Source organism: Anastrepha obliqua, chromosome 3 (assembly GCF_027943255.1).
Source record: "Anastrepha obliqua isolate idAnaObli1 chromosome 3, idAnaObli1_1.0, whole genome shotgun sequence".
NCBI classification, from domain to species: domain Eukaryota; kingdom Metazoa; phylum Arthropoda; class Insecta; order Diptera; family Tephritidae; genus Anastrepha; species Anastrepha obliqua.
The window spans coordinates 64,811,603-64,832,089 of NC_072894.1; the positions used below are offsets into that span (position 1 = coordinate 64,811,603).

A 20,487-nucleotide genomic window follows, 5' to 3' on the forward strand; every position below is an offset into this window, starting at 1 on the left:
ACACCGGCCCTTGAAACTTCACCACCCTTTACTTAGTTTGACAGTAGTTACGCGGGATCTGCCAAAAAAATCCTATTGGAAAAAGTACCCCCAATCTGATCACCCTTTATGTATATGTATATATATATACAATAAGTTATCCTTTTTGGATGCCAAAATTTAAAAATAAACACGGGTACGCAAAATAACGGTTTTGGAGATATGGAAAGCTACTGATGTCTCAAACATTTATTTCCAATCAATCAGTGCGTATTCTATTGAGAAATTGTTGTTAAGTATATTGTAAGCGTTCAATAACTAAGTATTTTATTTTATATGCAAATGAAGCCGCGGGTGCTATTTATAGTATACGGAGGAAGACTCTCAACATAGTCAGCACCAAAAAAAAATACCAGTCTAACGGTTAGACGCGATAGAAGTGAAACCTTCCGTAAAACAAACTGAGAGAGAATGAGACGAAAGCAGCATTAGGGGCGGGATAATTATAGGTTCATTATAATATTGCTATAAAGTTCATATTTTATTTTCTTCATTTTATTATTATTCATCCTCAATGTTTTCAATTTTATAGCTAAAATATGATACAAATGCTTTGTCAACATTGGTTTCGATGTTGTCAACATATCTTTGAAGTACCGCGTCAATTGTTGTTTTTGATCGTGTTGTCGATTCAGTGCGATTGTTACACATTTTTAAATTGAATGTTGTATTGAGAAAGTCAATTAAAGGAACCCCTGTGTCCAATGCAAAATTTACGTTAAAATCGCCACTTAAAATCATTGGAACTTTATCGTAATCTTTTCTAAGTATCCGCGATACTTCTAGTGCATACTTTATTAAATTTTCGTGAATGAATTCCGTGATGCTATTTATTGATTGATTCGGTGAAATATAAATTGCCACAATTAAAACTGTTTTAGTTTTATTTTCTTTTTGTTTTTTTTTCTGTCGATATTCACGACACTTTTCTGCATTATTTTTCGGCATAATTGCGGTAACTATTTAAAAATGAAAATATATTCGAATATAAAAATACGGACGCAATACAGCACAAGCGGTTGCTATTATGAGCGTCGTAACGCGTATATTACACAGACGTACTAACATACACACAAACATTCGTAGGACGCTTGGTGTAAGCGTGGCCCAGCAATACGCAGCCATACACATATACGTATATCAACATATGACGCTTCGTAGTGTCGCTTTTTCGTTTCATCGAGTCTCAAATCACTCCCAACGATACTAAAGAAGTTTTCACTTAAAAAAAGACAACGTTTAAAATTAATTTCATTTTTGAAAAATGCGATATTCTAATACCTGAACTCTTAACGTATCTAAATACGATATCGCAACAGAAGTTGTATGTGAGCCACCCGAGTGGCAAACCTCCACTTTTCATTAAATTCTACTCCTGAGGTTTATAAACCTAACCAAATTCAATGAATTAATGTTGTTCGGCTGGATGTAACATTTGACGCAAACTCCTGTCGATATCATCACATTGTGTTTTCTTTCCCTTGCAATTACTCAAGCTTAACTAGCCTTGCGAAATCTGATCCCTGATGAAATTTAGAGACAGAAGAATCTCTTTCGTTGTTAAATATCGACAGTCAAGCCGTTCAATAAATATTACGATACCTCGAAACTCAAACCCAGTTGACAATGTGAATGACCGCGTTAACACCAAGTTAAAACTGTGGCGTCTTTCTTCAATGCTTTGCCAAAACTCTATGTTGCAAGCCAAAACTCTATGTTGCTGCCTGGTTGTCCGAAAAAATTGTAATATTTACTTGGGGCTTGGACACCTTAGCGAAAGACCTTAATCAGTTCGATATGCAATTAATAAAGAAGAAGAGCGTAATTCTTATTCTGATCTCCCTTTGCAAGCTAGAAAAGCATTGATTCCTTGCATATAAGCACAATTAATTGCCTCCATTGAAAAATCAAATTCCACACCTTCTACTTCTAATTTGTTTACAAGATATTCGAAGTTAAAATTTATTTTAAAAACCATAATTTCTAATCCATATTTTCGATACGAAGCTAAAAGATGATGAAACAACACCACACGGCAAAATATTCAAGTCCACATTTGCATATTAAATAGATGATAATGGTGATGATGATGCAATAAAAAACTGATGAAATTCAATAAATTGTTTATGTGCGTGATGTAGGCAAGCTTTATGAAATAATTTGTGTAGAATTCCACCCATAAGGTAGAGGAAACCTCTTATTTCCTCAGAAGTCTCAGAATCTTAGTTCTATTTTAAAATGTAATAAAAATAACAAATATCAAATCAAAGTTTTATGGGCCGCTTGCTCACAAAGGGGTCTTTCTATTTATTTTTTCACTTTTTATACATAAATTTTGCCCCAAAATTGTGACGTAAGTTCTCGCATAATTTTTATAGTTCGATGACCGGCGTTGAAGATAAAAACCATAATGATCGTGTCAACATCGCTTACTACATACAAATACGTTGTACACACTTACCTACATACATTCATAGACACACAAGTATACAAAATTTAATGCTACTAGTTTTCTGAGACGATATTGAAAGATTCAAATATCATTTCCAGCATATTTTATTACATCTCGCTTTGGCAAAACGTGTGCTTTGTTGATATAAATTGTATTCTAATTTCGGATTAAAAAGCAATAATATGCAAATAATATTGGCTATGCAGAATATATGTGTACGTTCGTTATCGTTTTCGTCGCTCTATTCGCTGTGGCTTATGCTGCCTCTGCTACCCATGAAGTGGAGATTCTGGAATTGACATCTGATGTTGAGCCAGAGTTCAGCAGGTACTCGTAGGTTATCAACAAAATACCCAAGATCTAGCTTTCAATGATCCTAATCCTTTAGTCCACCTAATAAAGATTTTATAATTTCAAAATTAGTCTCGGACATGACAAAATTTTTGCTTTTCCTTATTTCCCCTGAAGGCCAGCGAAGGTACAGCATAACAAAAAGATGATCGAAAGGTCAACGCTGCTGTCGAAGATAAACACATTGTTACACATTGACACCTTCTCCTTTGACTCCTAGACTTTGAAATACATTGCTGATGAGAATATTTTTTTGAGTATTCATTGACATTTCATCATAGCAAGAGCTACGCCTCAATAATATTTAAAAATCGTTTGTGAAAAATGTTCATCGCGCACTCAGTCCAACTTATCATGTGCAGCGATAAGGCCCATTTTCGACTTAATGGCAATAAGCAAAGTTGCCGTATTTGTGCTGAAGAGCAACCCGAAACTATTCAAGAACAGCCACTAGAGCTGGAGGAATTATCGGGTCATATTTTTCCAAAGACGGGGTTGGCGGCAATGTGGCATTGAAATGCAAACGCTATCGCATAATTGCAAACGACTTTTTATTGCCGGAATTTAAAGCCCGTGAGCTCGACAATATTTGGTTCAACAAGACGACGCTACTTGCCATACAGCCCGTGAAACAAGGGATTTACTGCATCGGCATTTCGGTGAGAAATTTATCTTTTGTCTCGGACCAGTGGATTGACCACGAAGATCGTGTGATATCACACCTTTAGGCTTTTACTTGTGGGACTAAGGAAAGTCTAAGGCGGCCGCCGTGGCCGAATAGGTTGGTGCGTGACTACCATTCGGAATTCAGAGAGCGAACGTCGGTTCGAATCTCGGTGAAAGATCAAAAATTAAGAAAAAGTTTTTTCTAATAGCGGTCGCCCCTCGGCAGGCAATGGCAAACCTCCGAGTGTATTTCTGCCATGAAAAAGCTCCTCATAAAAAATATCTAAATGAAAAATATATATTGTAAAAGAAACGTCTAAATGTTTTATGAAGATACCGACAGAACTCCTCCAGTCAGTCATTCAAAATGTAGTGCATACGTATGACTAAATTACGGCGCAGTTGCGACCAACATTTGAAAGGGATATCTTTAAGAAATAAATGTTTGGTTCGACACAAAAATAATAAATATTGCCCAATCGATTTGAATTTTCGTTGTTTTATTTCAATTTAAAATCCGATACCTCTAAATAGACCACCCTTTGTTTATGAGGTTTTGCATTGTTTCGGCAGCGAGCCGCTTTGACGTTGTAGCAAGCTTTCCAAGCTTAACCTAACTGCATGTTAAAAATTATCAGGTACCATATGTCCATTTTCGTCTTTTAGGTTGGGTGCCAGTAGGTGATAAGGTAATAAGTATGGATGCCTGAACACAAATTGACTTCAGTCACGAAAAGCGTAAATTATTGAAGTCATTGGAATCATTCTGCAACTACGTCTACTGCCTTTGTATGCAACAAACATTTCGATTTGTTTATTTAATATATTTTAAGTCTATTCTTAAACCAATGGGGTGTTACATACTTACAGACCAAGATTACGATTCATATAGTTTATAAAATTAATAATAAAAATAAGTAATTTGAAATGGCATTCCAAATGAGTGTACATAGCTCCAGTTTGAGAAAACTTTCATGAATCGAAATATGTAAAAATTATATAATATAATATTATACATATATTTTCATTAACAGCTTATTGAATTGTAAAAGCGATCTAGCAAAATTTGTTTGATGTAAATTTATAAAAAACAAATAATTATGTCGCAAGTATTTAAGAGGAACATTAAAAGCTACACTCGTATGTTCTAACAACCCACTACTGATATTCGCCTTAACAATTAAAGAACTCACCTCCATTCATCTGCATTCAATGGAATGCAAGCCAATCGCCTTCTGCAAGTCTGTCTCGATAGGAAACATGGAAAAGGCATCGACATCTCAATTATAATTAGCGATAAATAAAATCTCCAATTGGAAAGCAAGTCTGTGCATATGAACTTCCGCCGAGACCGAAATCAAATATGTTTTAATATACGAGTATATAAATGGTACACAAGTTCCCTACTCAAATACTGGAGACGACTCTCGACGCCAAGCTAGGATGGAACGCCTTTGTAAAGGAAAAGAAAGAAGAAAGGAATCAGCAATATATATAAACAAATTTGAAAGCCTATTTCGTCCTACGGCGCACACTTATGGGGCTGCTCTAGCCAAAGTAACATTCAATTTATATAAAGGTTCCAGAATAAAATTATTAAATGTGCAGTCGGTGCTCTGTGGTTTATAAACTCGGTAGCGGACACAATAATAAAAGCAGCAAAAGCCCACAATACAAGATTAAAAAACCAAGTAATTACGGAGGCATCTATTCTTGTTTCTGGGGTCCCGGTGGTCTAAAGATTGAAAAATTTATGGTATTTTCAGGAATTGTTTTTACAATAAAAAAGTGTTAAAAACGTAATTTAAATTTTTTTGGCTTTTTATTTAACTTCTTTTACACACAAAAATGAAAAGAATTTTAAGAAAGGCATCACAAAAATTGGATCTGGACGGTGTTATCCATTTTGGCTTTTCAATCTATCTTAATTACAAAAACTAAAAAAATTATTAACCAGTATGACTGTAGCTATGCCCAGTACTAGAATAAAAAATAAAAAAAAAATTAATTCAGACACCAGGCCGGAAAAAGTAGTTTTGCTGTTGTGTAGTTGATTTTAAAGTAAACTAAATAGAATCACACCTTCAGTGTTGTATGTAGGCGCAATGTAAAATGCAAAAAAAAGAAACTTATGTATAAATTATTATTAGATGTGTTTTTTTAGGTGCACATGTATCTGCGCTTAATTTCGTCTTATATATATTAATATAGTTTGGGGAAAAAGACATGACGATAATCATTTTTATTATAAAAAAAATGATAAGATATTCTATTATCGACATTTTCTCTAACATCAAAAATGCCTGAACGGAATCGACGAAACCAAAATTGCACTTAACATAATTATCTGTAAAGTATCGGCACCATAAACGTCATTAACAGTTTCAGCGGGTTGGCTTGCATTTCCGTCTTTATCAAGGAAACACTTTAAAATGTAACGAAGTTTCTCTTTGTTGATTTCCATTGTTAACACCCTGTAATTCACAACTGAATGGAACAAATAGAAAACAGTAAAAGAATTTTTTAGTGTGAAATATCACTTTGACAACGAGGATAAACTTTTCCTCCAACATTGTTGAACATTTATGTGAAGGACGGAAACAAACTTCAGTAAATAAGGGTTTTTCGATGTCAAAGTTCTTTTAAATCTGGCTTTAATAACATCAACTACAATGTGTATCACTAAGTTCGGTGGAATGTTGCTTCAGCTCTTTTTGAGAGGTAGTATTATGTGTATGGAAGGTGCATCTGGGCGGCCGCTATAACCGAATGGTCTGGTGCGTGGTCGGTGAAACACCAAAACGAAGAAAGAGTTTTTTCTAATAGTGGTCGCTCCTCGGCGGGAAATGGCAAGCCTACGAGTTTATTTCTACTATGAAAAAGCTCATCATAAAAAATTAAAAAAAATATCTGTCGTTCGGAGTCGACGCCACAAATAGGACGAGGAGCTCGGCCAAACACCCAGAAAGGGTGTACGCGCCAATTATGTATATATATAGATAAGATGCATCTGGTTAACCTTTGTTTTAATATGACAAACCTGGTTATGTTTTCCTAAGCAACCATATATTTTTCCAAATACTTTTGAGAATTCAATGTCTTAGTATCTGAAAGGTATAAAAAAGTTATATGTTGAGCAAAACAAAAATATTGGTGCAGTTTTATAGGCGCGGAAGATTATTTTTAAATTTCCAACTTATACCCTTATACATATATACTTGTACAAGATAGATATAGTTTTCAAATTTGAGTTTGAATTTTAATAGATAAGAAGAATAAGAATAAGGCTATAGAAATAAGTGGTTACATCAAATATTGGATTTTTAAACTTCCAAGTAAATTTTCTTAGTATACAATTGGTTACAGTAGCCCAGCATAGTCCAATTTTATAGACGCATGCAATTTTCTCAACTGTTATGTTATCGACATGAGTCGTTACGAGCCATTTGTTTCAAAAGCATTACTGGTATGACAGACGTATACAATCAAATGAAAAATTAAACCAAGGAGGAGAGAAGAGAATATTTCACTATTAATTGTAGAAGAGGGAACTGGCGGTAGGGCGAATGGCGATGTGGATGAAGATGGTGAACGAAGTAGTCCTGCAGATGCAGAAGGAACACCAAAACGCCGCACTTCAAGGAGGCTTTGCCTTTAGCTTTTTTCACATTCGCGACGTATTAGATGTAGTAGAGGATCCTCTTTCTTCCATCAGCAACCCAATTATGAATAAAATGGCTTTCTCGCGGAGCTGGCTAAGACTTAGCAATTTAGTTGTGATTAACATTTAATTAATCTTTGATCACTATATTTTTTAGGCTGATGCTGTGCAATGCCTTCAGAAACACCGACATTATAAGTACAGAAAGTTTAGTATAAGGAATGGAATCGAGGCGATGCTTCAACTCGTGGTTGAATTGAATCAGGGGTCATCAGGCTCTCAGGATATATTTGCAGAGGTTATAAAAGAAAAATTAAAAATCACAGACCATACTAAGACACCATATTTTATTAAGACGTTTGGAAAATTCGTATTCACACAATGGCTAAGGTTCGATTTTGCTCATTTTAAGTACCAATAAGTATAGGATGCGTGTGGCATGCATACAAATCCAAATTTTTCCTAGAATTGTTCGTTGCATAGGCAGGCGTGCGGATGCGCTGCGAGATATATTTCCCTCATATATATATTTTCCCAGCATTCTAAATATTTTTCTATATATGGTACATTAGTACAAATGTGCCGCTATATTTACTTCTACAAATAACCGTTATATTAACATAATTATAATACCATAGTGGGCACTGTTTCAAAAATCGTATAAAAAAATGAAAAGAAGTAAGCAAAACTAGTTTGCTAATTTATCGGCTCTGTACGATGTGCGTACTCAAATTTAAGAATTAATAAATTCCTTTTGTTTCTTCGTTTACTTATCATCACAAATAGCAGTAGTTAATGGCCAATTTTTCGCATAAAAGCCCGTTGTCAATTTGTCAACCACAACAGTTAGTAGTCTGATTTTGTCGTCTGCACACACAGCAAGCAATTCACAAAACATATCAAAATGAAATTCGTTATCGTTTTCGTTGCTCTCTTCGCTTTGGCTTATGCTGCCCCAGCTGCCCCTGAAGTGGAGATTCTGGAGTTGAAATCTGATGTTGAACCAGAGCAATACAGCTACTCGTAAGTTATCAACAAAATACAATTTTGGTCTTAGTCCTTTAGTCCATTTGATGAGGATTACACAATTTAGGTTCGAACTCAACTACTAATAACAAATGATTTGCTTTACATTATTTCAGCCTGAAGACCAGCGACGGTACAGCAAAGCAAGAAGATGGTCAATTGGTTAACGCTGGTGCCGAGGATGAACACATTGTCGCCCGTGGCTCTTACTCCTTCGTTGCTGATGATGGTCAGACCTACACTGTCAACTACATCGCTGATGAGAACGGTTTCCAACCACAAGGTGCTCATTTGCCAGTCGCCCCTGTGGCTTAAGTCGGCATTTGTTATTTGAGTGTGATTTTGTGGAATAATTGTTAGCTTAAGTGTGTGGAAATATGTTAAAAAAATAAAATTAAATGTAATACTTAGTAAAAGTAAGAATTTTCATGACATTTTTAATATTCGGAACCTTCGAAAGTGTTAAGTTAAAAGATTGAGTTTAAGTGCTCAAAAGAAAAATATGACAATAAGTGGGACAAATTTTAATTTTTGAAAGTTCTATTCGTCTTTCAACCAGCAACACGCTACTAATTGAAATCCTGTCTATGCCTCTGCTGGGATGACTGGAAACTTGAAAGAAGCCTACTTAATGTGAAAATTATAGAGCTGGCTACTTCTTCTATAAGCTACTGGCTAAGATGACATACTTACCATATAATCTGCCTTTGTCTCGCTAAAACCATTCATAATATTCCTCTCTATCATACGGTTTGCTGAAACCCTAGCAGCAGGACGTAGCAGCTGTTTAAGTGAACATAGTAAACAACAATTTACAAAAATATTTTTTACTATTTTTGTTCGTATAATTTGTTCTTCTCGGAAAAAGCAACCGCAGTTGCTTAGCTCTATGCTTCAGTCTTGTGGAGGCACCTTCTATAAGCCAATGTCTAGTTCATAGAGTTTGACCACACCATAGTATAAAATACGAAGAAATAAAGGTAAATACGAGTAGTTGAATGTTTTTGATGACTGTGTTTTTCATATTTAATTCAATTCTAATGAAAAATAAATGTAAATCTGAATGAAAAATAAATTTGAATGTACATAATAACATGAAGATTGGAAGTTTATTACTTTTTCGTAGCAAGCTTGTTTGCTGTAAATTGTTGTTACACCAGCAGCGATCAATAAAGCAAAGAAGGCATATAATTATTTTTGTGTAACACCTTTCCATGGCTTTGGTTTCGTTACATTCGTTCTGAATCTTTGTATATGCATTAAAAATAATAATGCATTTCATTTCTTCGGTAATAAAATTATGAAATACATTAATTGGAGTCGAAGCTTTATCAACTGAACATCACCTCATTGACGTAAAAAGTTAGGTGCCTGACTTCTAAAATAATCTAGTTTGGTGTTTGTCCATTTGGTACCGTCCATTGACGATGAACTAAGCTCTTCATATTTGATATCTTTATCAAAAATAAGTTGCAATACTTCTTTATCCAAAACAGTGTTTTTTATATAACTGTTCCTTTTAGATAAAGGCGATATCACGGGATCGGACGAACAGATACGAACGTTCGTTAGATATTCCATAGTGTTTTTTCGTGAACTTTTTTTTATGATGCTCGCGATAATATAGAAGTTTTTGTTTCTGAATCTATAAATCAGTTCTTCGCCTACACCAATTAATGGGGATGCAAGTTCTGGTTGATCCAAAAAGCGCGTGGCTGTATTGCCATTGTTAGTGTAGTTAGTCTTATGGTGTTTACTTAATGGGAATGTGGACATCTGACCAAATACACGATTTAATTTTTTTAGCCACTCTTTCATTAGCATTCATCTTTGACACAAACTAGGGCGCGTTTCGTTTGCCAGCTTTATATAGGCTAGAGTTCGCCGCTACATTAAGCTCATCACTACGGGATTTGTTAAAATGGAAGAAACTTTGCGAACTTGTGTTTTGGAAACGCAATGTGTGAACTTCTTGTTCTTTTGATCGGGACTAATTGCCGAATCAACTAACAAAAGACGGTTGTCTAACCACTTCTTGTTTTTTTCCTGAAATGATTGGCCAATTCTGTGGCTATTTTTCCACTTCTCTACTAATTTTCTGAGCTGATTTGCAAAGTTCGTAATCTCACACCTATATTTGGCATTGGTCCTCATTATATTTACTCTTGTCGATAACATTATCAAATATAAATGACTCCATGCTAATAATTTTTTTGAAGGAATTTCCTCATCGTGCCATATACAAATAAGTTTAAGTTTGGTAGACGACATTGTTCCTAAAAAGTTGCATATCATTAAAAGGTGCAAATGTTAGCAGCTGGTTTTGCACATTTACCATCACAACGAATCACATTAATAACAAAAAAAGAAAAACAAATATTAGCTTAAATACGGTCGAATTTAGTAATTTCCACTCTCGGAAAGTCTGACATTAAGAAATTTTACAAGGTGTTAACTCTGACTGCAATTTTTAATTAAAAAATATACACACATATCACAAAACCACATTTTTTTAGCTATTCCTTACCTTTTAACTGTTGGCTGCATTGGTGCATTGGTTGCATATTTTTATAAAACAAATTTTATCGAATTCTAAGAGGATGTTTTTCTTTTCTATCTATTCAATACTACTACCTTCGTTAATAAAAATATTTTGATTTATTTCTACAAATAGCACATTCTCACAAAATAGATTTTTTTTATATGAGAACGGTTTGTATTTTTGTGCGCTGATGTATGGACATTTGTATATATATAATAATTAATTACCGTTATATCAAATTGATAGTTAGCTTAAAACTTAGTGAAATAAGTATAATTAGAACTCCAGACCTTTGAGGTGTTGTTAGAAGCATTAGAAGTAAGAACTCCATGCGATGATTTACAGCTGTGGCATTTCTTCGCAATGCTTGCAATCTGCAACGAACATTTGTGGGCAAGCAGTTTTATTACGGAAAAATCTGCGTATTGCCAATTTTAAGTTATACTATAAATTTCTATATAAAAACAACTACAACCAAAATAAAAAAGTGTAGAGGAAAATTTTCAGATAAGTAATTCAAAGATGAAAAAATATAAGTCCGATGAGAGTGAAACCTTTTTTTCACATTATGTGCCTTTGATTGTCTAAATTGTTTGCTTTATATAATAATTTTAAAACTAGGTTACGCTCAGGCGTTCTGGGCGTTTTTAATTTCGTATGTGGAAGTGTTTTATGTTTAAGTGTTTAGATAAACTTAGTCTAAGGATAAATTCTGTGACAAATTTCGCTTATTAAAAATGGAGTGCGGAGCTAAGGGAAATCGCATTGCAGTTATTGCATATCATAAGTCTGGTAAAAGTGCAAGTGAGATTTACGAATTGCTGAAAAAACTTAATATTTAGAGTATGTTTGTTTACGGCACGATTAATCACTCTCTTAAACGTCTGAAGTGACAGATAGAAAAAGAATGTTCACTGTTGGAGAAGTTTTCAATAACTAAAATGACAAAATATATGCTAAAACTTCTAAAAACGCAAAAAATGTTGTTCCAGGGTTCACCATCCATCTCCGTAATGGTTTAGTGGGGAGTGTATTGTAAAGGCGTTACCTCTCTTCGTTTCTGCAAAAAAGTGGTTAAGACCGGGACAAAAGTGTACCAGAAGGATGTCTTAGAAGGCGTGGCGAAGTAGTTGAGCAGTACTTTATTCAATGGAGAACGTTGGATCATGCAGCATCATTCCGCTCCAGCCACCAAGGCAAAAACCACCCAGCTGGCTAAAAAAGATATTCCTGGGTTCGTAGCAGCAGAAGATTGGCAGTCTGGAAGTCCAAATCTGAATGCATTGGACTACAGTTTGTGGTCAGAATTGGATATAAGTATAACGGACTTAACTTGTAATAGAACTTATGACAAGACTAAGTGGAGATTACAATCAGCTCGGCTGGCAAAACGGCAAATACATCCAGACGGTACCCGAAAAGTGGTGTACTATCACCATAATGCGAAGCTTAGTAATATATGAATTCTTGATGGAATTAGACAACAACGTCTTATCATTTTAAGGTTATGCTGACGACGTAATCATAATATGAAGAGGGAAATTCGAAGATACTTTATGCAACAGACTTTAATTAAGGTTAAAACGGACTAGAAAGTGGTCTGTGCAAAAATCACCACTGTAACACTAACAAGGAAATACAAGCTCAAGCATCTTAAACCAATTTAGTATTTAGGTAAAAAATCCAAAGGGAAGTAAAATTCTTGGGAATAGTACTTGACCAAAAATTACTATGGAAGGCTCACATAGAAAAGATTGCGGAAAAAGCTCACTCAAGTATCATGACATGCAAATCGATTGCAGGGGAAAATTGGGGACGTACACAAAAAATGACTGCCATGAATCGGCAAACCTATGATTTCTTCACGGCACCAACACCTGGTTAAACATATTTTACCAGATGAGGAAAAAGAACTCATCAAATAGGACAAATACTAAAATTTATTACACTCTCTTGTATCTTTCGGATAACTATTAGAATTGGTTTTTTCTTCTTTCTTTCATTTGAATATTAGACGAAACTAAAAATTTGGTAGGCTTTGCTAATTTTGGACAAAAATATTTGCATAAAACATTTGCATAAATATTTGCAACAAAAAAGGTTTCGTTGTTGACGTAAATTTTTACCTTATTCGAGTAAAACTTGTTTCAAAGCATAAATGACCAACATCAAAAAGCCAAATCCGATTGCATGTGTCTTTAAGAATAATGAATAGCATGAGTTTTGGTTTATAGTTTGATTTGACAAAACTTTCGTATAAAAGCTAGTTGCCAATATGTTAACATCAACAGTTAGTAGTCTGATCTCGTAAACTGCACAACCGGCAAACAAACCACAAAACATATCAAAATGAAATTCGTTATCGTTTTTGTTGCTCTCTTCGCTTTGGCTTTTGCTGCCCCACCTGCCCCTGCAGTGGAGATCCTAGAATTGAAATCTGATGTTGAACCAGAGCAATACAGTTTCGCGTAAGTAAAAAACAAAAGCAATCGATTAATTAAATATGAAAAGAGACGAATGCCAGGCAGGATATGAAAAAAAGATTTTTATTTAAATATTCATTATGTGTATATATGGGTTTCATATTACAGCCTGAAGACCAGCGATGGCACAGTAAAGTCAGAAGATGGTCATTTGGTTAACGCTGGTGCTGAGGATGAACACATTGTTGCCCGTGGCTCTTACTCCTTCGTTGCTGATGATGGTCAGACCTACACTGTAAACTACATCGCTGATGAGAACGGTTTCCAACCACAAGGTGCTCATTTGCCAGTCGCCCCTGTGGCCTAAGTCGACGTTTGTTAAAAAATCTGTTAGTTGTTTTGATATAAAATGAAATAAAAAATTCTTTTATAAAGAAAAATTGACTTTCTATTAGAAAAAGTAATTTGAGTGTTGATACCATACTACTGTGAAAATTTTAATATAGTTACATACATACATACATACTTGGCGCTTACGCCCCATTTGGGTGTTTGGCAGAGATCCTCCTCCTAGTTGTGGCGGGCGTCCTGATGTTGTTTCACAAATGGAGGGACCTAAAGTTTTATGCCGACTTCGAACGGCAGCTTTTTCATGGCAGAATGCACTCGGAGGTTCGCCATTGGTTTTCGGGGGGCGACCGTCGTTAGAAAAAGCTTTTTCTATCATTTTGGGGTTTCATGCACGGAGATTCGACTGGTAGGCACGCATTAACCCATTCAGTTAATGCGGCGGACATTTTAACATATTTAATGAAAATGAAATTGACCTACTGGCTTTGTAAGTTGAAGTCAGCAGTATCAACATTCATTCAACTATATTTTTTTTAACCATGACTTAGATTTTTTATTCGAATCATATCATAATAAGAACAAACAACAATTAGAAGTCAAACTCTTAATAACTAATCTACTTAAATAAAACAACAACAGCATATCTAAGCGATATAAAATATAGTTGCTATTTTCAAGGCCACCACAAAGCCCCATAAAACAGAAATCTTCACTTCAGCGCAGTTGGCATACTAGCGCTCTACATGCATACTTGCAGCGCCATGAAGTCTGTTGCTCTTTTCTCAAATTCATATAAATTATTTTTACACACGCGCTTAGTAGTGTAGGAAAGAGTATTTTAATTTTGTTCACATAACGGTTGTATGAATTGGAATAGATATAAACATACCATATATATGGTCAGAATGTTCAAAATGATGAGAGGACTCGATTTATACTCCGTACATGCCTGGCTGCCCGTACGTGCAACAACTCGAGCAAAAATGTGTACTGGCCGGTAGGGTAAGTAGGAGTGATATATAAATATTTACATATCTACTTATACATTCGATTTTCGTGTTTTTATGTTGGTGTACTCGGCTTGAAGATATGCTTACGGTTTTAGGAATACGAGCATATTTAGTGTGTTTGTGCACTTAATTTCATTTTTTACACAGGGTTTGATGCAATTCTTTGAACCACTTTTTCAACAGCAGAAAATCGCCGAACACGCAAAACACTTGGCTTATTTATGCCTCTCACAGACAAACTAAACATGCACGTATTGCTGAAACCGTGAAGATATCTTCGAGATGAGTGTATCTGCATACAAATAATAATAAACGAAAGTCGAATGTACGTAGCCAGCGAAATTTGAAATCGTCTCCTTATTTTTCGAACACACCTCGTATATATAATTATCCTTACACTCTTTATTAGTGTTTTGCCGAGAAATACACTCAGAGGTTTGCCATTGCCTGTCGAGGTGGCTAAATTAAAATGAATTGCTAACTATTACAAATAAGCAAATGCAATGTTTTTTGACATTATTTCCTCTAGATTTTGAAGGCGAACGTTATTTTCTTTTAGTGTTGATTTGGTCGCTGGGTTGGTTTCACATACTTTACTATTGAAATACCCCCCAAGATAAAAGTTCATAGGGGTAATATTGAGTGACCTGTGTGGTCAGCATATATCACCGTAACATACTCGAATGTGCCTTTACCTACATCAATTCCTTTGCATTGTTACATACAACCGTTATGCGAAAAAAATTTTAATACCTTTGCGCGTAAGCGCGCGGGTGTTTAGAAACAAATGTAGAAGTGGCTGCGGGCCTGAAAGTATTCATGGCGGTACCAGCTGTTGGTAGCAGAGGAAGATGAAGGGCTCATTTGCGTTGGACAGATCAGGTGGAGAAGGACTTGGCTTCACCCATGGTATGGTACCGATACTGTAACAGCTAATTACGTACAATTTTGATTTCGTCGATTCCGTTCAGGCATTTTTATGGTTGTTGAAAATGTCGATAATTTCGAAAATATCAATAAAATCAGAAAAAAAATTATCGGAGTTAATCGGCATGTTAATAGTCGTAGCATTGAAGATCGACATAAAACTGTTTTACCCATTTGCATAAAATTTTTACACAAAAATAATGGATTTCTTTTTCCCTAATATATATATTATATTATATATATATATTATATTATATTATATTATATTATATTATATTATATTATTGTATATCTACATATATAAAAATGAAATGATGTTCGTTTGTACGCATTTTTTGGGCCGATACGAGGCCGATTTTATTCGTTCTTTTTTCATATTATAGGGATCCACTAGGGGAAGGTTTTTAGCAAAAAAAAATTTCTTTTAAATATTTTCTTCATATAAAAAAAAGAAAAAATCAAAATATTGTAATATACAAAACAAAACTTGCTCGATTCTTAGATTATTTCGAATCGACATTCATTTTATGTGTACAACTTTTTTTGAATTTTTCGTTATTGTATACAGAAATTTCAAATGATTCGAATGACATTTTTTTTTTTATTTCTTCCATAAAATATTACACCTGTCGTTAGACAATAAGTAATTTGATTTACAAAAAGATGGAATGAGAGTGATATTGAAGGGCCAATGCCCCCAAGCTCATTTAGAAGAAATATATACATATTATTTAAAAACAAGTGGTTAACAAACAATGACATATACGATTAGTTGACAATTGATTACAAGGATTTTGCAAGATCTGTTGGTGTTTGACGGTTAAGCCGATTTTGGGTAGATTTTTCTTTATTTGGTAGTCTTCTCATCATAGGATTTGTCTGCGTTAATAGTCTATTTATGTGTCTTCTGCTAGCGCTTTGTATTGTTTCATCAATAGTATCGATGTCAAGGTCGCGATGAATATCTGCGTTAGGTATGTACCAAGGTGCATTAGTTAAGGTCCTAAGTATTTATGAAAATAATGTTTCAGTTCAATTGAGCAATGCTTTCTTTGACCAATTCTATATGGAAATGAATGCGTTTGCAAACGATGTTTTCGGCTATGAACAAATGTTGGAATCGAATGAAAAAGGAAAGAAACGCGAAATGATAAAAAAAAAATCTTGGAAAATTTAAAATGAATGGAGCTTCATTGGAAAAATTCAAAGGTAATAAGAACATACACAAGATAAAGTTAGAATTCGAATTTTTAGATTTATTTTGTTTATTTCTCATTTTTTCAGAAGTACACCACACAACAACTCATTCCAACTCTGATTTTGAAATCCTGTTGGAATTGGTGATCGATAATTTTGTCACTATAATGGTCAATGGAAATTTGCGTGTATCAGACCCTGCATATTATTTACCATATCAACTTTTTATGGAACATATGGACCAAATGAACACAAAAAAATAATTTAGTTTTGTTTTGATTTTTTGCAACATTTTGGTTTTCAGTTAATACAATAAAAACAATACTGTTTTTTCGTGAACACAAAATTCTAAATTTATTACGTTGTTTGTTTAGAATATTTTTAGAAAAAAAAGTAAATTTTTTGGTTTTGAGGAAATTTGTTTATTGTTGCTATTTGTGAAAGCGTAGATATTTGTAAGTATTTGACTATAATCCTAAAAGTTAATGGAATACCACTATGACACATACAAAACATTTTTTCAAAGGGGTGTTTTTCGAAAATTATATATTAAAAAAAATTGTTTTCAAGAATTTTGAAGAAATAAAGTAAAATAAAAAAATTTCGAAAGCATGAAATTTTTTCAAAACCAAATTTTCCTCAAAAAGATAAAAGAAATTTCTTCGAAGAGGTGTTTTTCTAAAATTACAAAAAAAAAAATTTCAAAAATTTTAAACAAATAAAATAAAATAAAACTTTTTCAAGGGTATGAAATTTTTTCAAAACAAAATTTTCTGAAAACCAAACAAAATTAAAAAAAAATGGTGTTTTCAAAGCATTTCATATTCCACTATTAATAGAGAATACATTTTTTCGAGGGGGTGTTTTTCAAAGCGGAAAAAAATCTTTTTTAACAAATCAATTTAAATTTTTACAAAAGTATGAAATTTTTTCAAGAACAAAATTTTCTCAAAAACGTTAAATTAAAAAAAAAATAGTTTTTTCAAAATTTTTAATTTTCAGCAATTAACTGAGAAGAAATTTGTTAGAGCGAAGTGTTTTTCAAAACTTCAAAAAACACTTTTTAACCAAAAAAAATAAACCTTTTTTCAAAAGCAACAGGAATGATAACATTGCCTAACAATTTCTGCACTTTTGCACAGTCTAAAGAGGCATTGATACAGAGTGTATTTCCAAACATAGTTCAACATTACAAAAACCATGATTGACTCAGCGAAAGAGCAATTTTAGCTGGGAAAAATAAGGACGTCAATGATATAAATTCAGCTATTTTAGATCAAATACCTGGTGACATAGTTGCGTTTAAGTCAATGGACACTATTACTGATCAAGATGAGGTCGTAAATTATCCAACTGAATTCTTAAACTCACTCGATTTGCCAGGCTTACCACCTCATAATTTACGATTAAAAATTGGAGCACCGATGATTATGCTGCGCAATAGTAATGTGCCCCGACTTTGCAACGGTACCAGACTCGCTGTGAAGAAGCTAATGGGTAACGTTATCGAAGCAACAATTTTGAAAGGGAAGTACAAAGGAGAAGACATTTTGATACCCTGAATTCCACTGATTCCGGCGGATTTACCATTCGATTTCAAACGTTTGCAGTTCCCTATTCGCCTTGCCTTCGCTATGAGAATTAATAAGGCGCAAGGACAGTCTCTACAAATGTGCGGTATTAATTTAGAATACCCAATTTTTTCTCATGGACAATTGTATGTAGCTTGCTCACGAGTTGGCAAACCATCGTCATTATTCACGCGAAAGATGAAAACACCAAAAACGTTGTCTACCAAAAAGTGTTACAATAAAGTTCGAATGAAATTGTATCAAAGAATTTGCTTTGTTTCGTATTAATTTTATTCTCTTTCAGCAGTTCATTGAATTTATCGTCTAGCGAAGCGGGCGAGGGTACGCTAGTATATATATACAATTTATATAATTAAATAATTGGCGCTTATACCCTTTTTTAGTGTTTGGCCGAGCTCCTCTTTCTATTTGTGATATGCGTCTTGATGTGGTCCCACAAATAAAGAGATCTACAATTTTAAGCCGATTCCGAGTGGCAATTGGTTTTTATGAGAACCTTTTCCATAGCAGAAATACACACGAAGACATTCCCTTTGAATGCCCATTGAATGCCGAAGTGCGACAGAAGAAAAAATATTTTCTACCCTGTTAATGTTTTGTGCCCGAGGTTTTAAACTAAATGGTAGTCACACACCAATCACCACAAAAGATACAAAGCAATCATCAGCAAACCGTTTCGAAAAACGAAACTCGATTACCGTACTAAATGTGCAGATGCTTTTAAAATCAGAGCCTTCAAAGCTACTTCAAGGCAATTGTTTTTATATGTACAATTCCAATTAAAGATGGTATCGGTAAATCAGCTGACTTATGTTTTTTCTTTCGTAGTGTTCATGTGGCTGTCAGCCCAGAAAAAACAAGGCGAAGTCATTCTTTGTTTTCTACTTTGCCAATACTTTACTTTGACAATCAAATGTACAAAACTTTGTTGTTGGTCTAGTGCCACCACCTTTAATGAATACGCCTTGGTACAATTTGTTACTTTTCGTTTTCTAAAATATTCAATACACAACTTCGTTTGTCTTTTTGGTAAAAAAATATATTAAAGCGCTTATTTTTTTCGTTCAATAACACTTGTAAAAATAATACACAATCAAAAACACTCTGTATACGGGCATCCTTATTGCTGTGCTAACTAAATAAATTTTATAATTTAAGCTACGGGCAAATGAGCGCCTTGGGGCTGGAATCCATTTTCATCGGCAATGTAGTTGACTGTGTATGTCACACCATCATCGGCAACAAAGCTGTATGAACCCTTTACGACGATGGCCTCATCTTCGCTGCCGACATTCTTGAGCTGGCCTTCTTCATCGTGCTGCGAACCATCGCTAGTTGCGTAACCGAAACGGTATCCCTCGGGTTGGACATCGGAGTCCTGGCGCACGATTTCCACTTGCTGTGCTGGAGGAGCAGCCAAAGCCACGGCGAAGAGAGCAACAAAAACAATAACGAATTTCATGTTGATAAGTTTTGATTGTAATGGATTACTGGCGCTGGCAGCTGAGCTGTGGTTCACTGTTTACTGTGTTTGATTGAATGACAAATTCATATTCTATCGCATGCTTTTTATACTATTACTAAATTTTCGATAGATTTTCAAGTTCATCTTCTAAAGCAAGTCTAACCGTGGGTTTTCAATTACAGTTCGTTCAGAGTAAAGCCAGATTGTTTGTTTTTGCTGTTTTACTTACTTTTGATGAATGCGTCTCTGTTGTACGTACATAAGTATGTAATAGTTGTGGGTATTGACTAATTGCTTCATAGTGTCATTATCTGTGGACCGTTGAAGAGAGGCGATACATTGGATCAGTGCAACCAAAAACAGTAAGCTTATTCATTTCCTCGACTTGGATAAGCATAAACAAAATGTGTGTTAAATTTGTATATTTATTTCTTCTATGTCTACGCAGATTTTCTTTGGCTTTTTGACTTTTTGAATTTTTGACTTTTTGTGTTTTTGCCGTAAATGCGCCTTTTGAACTGTTGTGCGGTACATGTTTGTGTGTTGTAAACAAGTTTAAATCTTCTTCATCATAACTATTTTTTTTTTGTTTTTGGTTGTTACTTGTCTCGTTTTCAATGGATTTTTTTGCATTAGATTTTGTCTTGAATCCAAATTAAGCTGATATTGTTTATATTTTTAATTTCTTCTCCGACGCTAAGATTTGTGTTGCCATGTGCAGATTGCAGTGCCAATGTTATTTATTATATATTTTATGAAATCATAATTCACGCCTTTACGTTGTA

The 20,487-nt window shown here is 34.3% G+C and overlaps 3 protein-coding genes across 3 annotated transcripts; 2 read left to right on the plus strand and 1 right to left on the minus strand.

The window, feature by feature from the left end:
• Window positions 1–8,045: 8,045 nt before the first annotated feature.
• Window positions 8,046–8,578, plus strand: LOC129242434 (larval cuticle protein 65Ag1-like). The gene is made up of 2 exons (XM_054879064.1): window positions 8,046–8,192; window positions 8,312–8,578. The coding sequence occupies exons 1-2, from the start codon at window positions 8,074–8,076 to the stop codon at window positions 8,508–8,510; spliced, it is 318 nt and encodes a 105-aa protein (XP_054735039.1). The 5' UTR covers window positions 8,046–8,073; the 3' UTR covers window positions 8,511–8,578.
• A 4,483-nt stretch (window positions 8,579–13,061) lies between these two features.
• LOC129242414 (larval cuticle protein 65Ag1-like) lies at window positions 13,062–13,527 on the plus strand. The gene is made up of 2 exons (XM_054879041.1): window positions 13,062–13,205; window positions 13,329–13,527. The coding sequence occupies exons 1-2, from the start codon at window positions 13,087–13,089 to the stop codon at window positions 13,525–13,527; spliced, it is 318 nt and encodes a 105-aa protein (XP_054735016.1). The 5' UTR covers window positions 13,062–13,086.
• A 5,789-nt stretch (window positions 13,528–19,316) lies between these two features.
• On the minus strand, window positions 19,317–19,705 carry LOC129241595 (larval cuticle protein 65Ag1-like). The gene has a single exon (XM_054878019.1). The coding sequence runs from the start codon at window positions 19,697–19,699 to the stop codon at window positions 19,391–19,393; it is 309 nt and encodes a 102-aa protein (XP_054733994.1). The 5' UTR covers window positions 19,700–19,705; the 3' UTR covers window positions 19,317–19,390.
• Window positions 19,706–20,487: the final 782 nt, after the last annotated feature.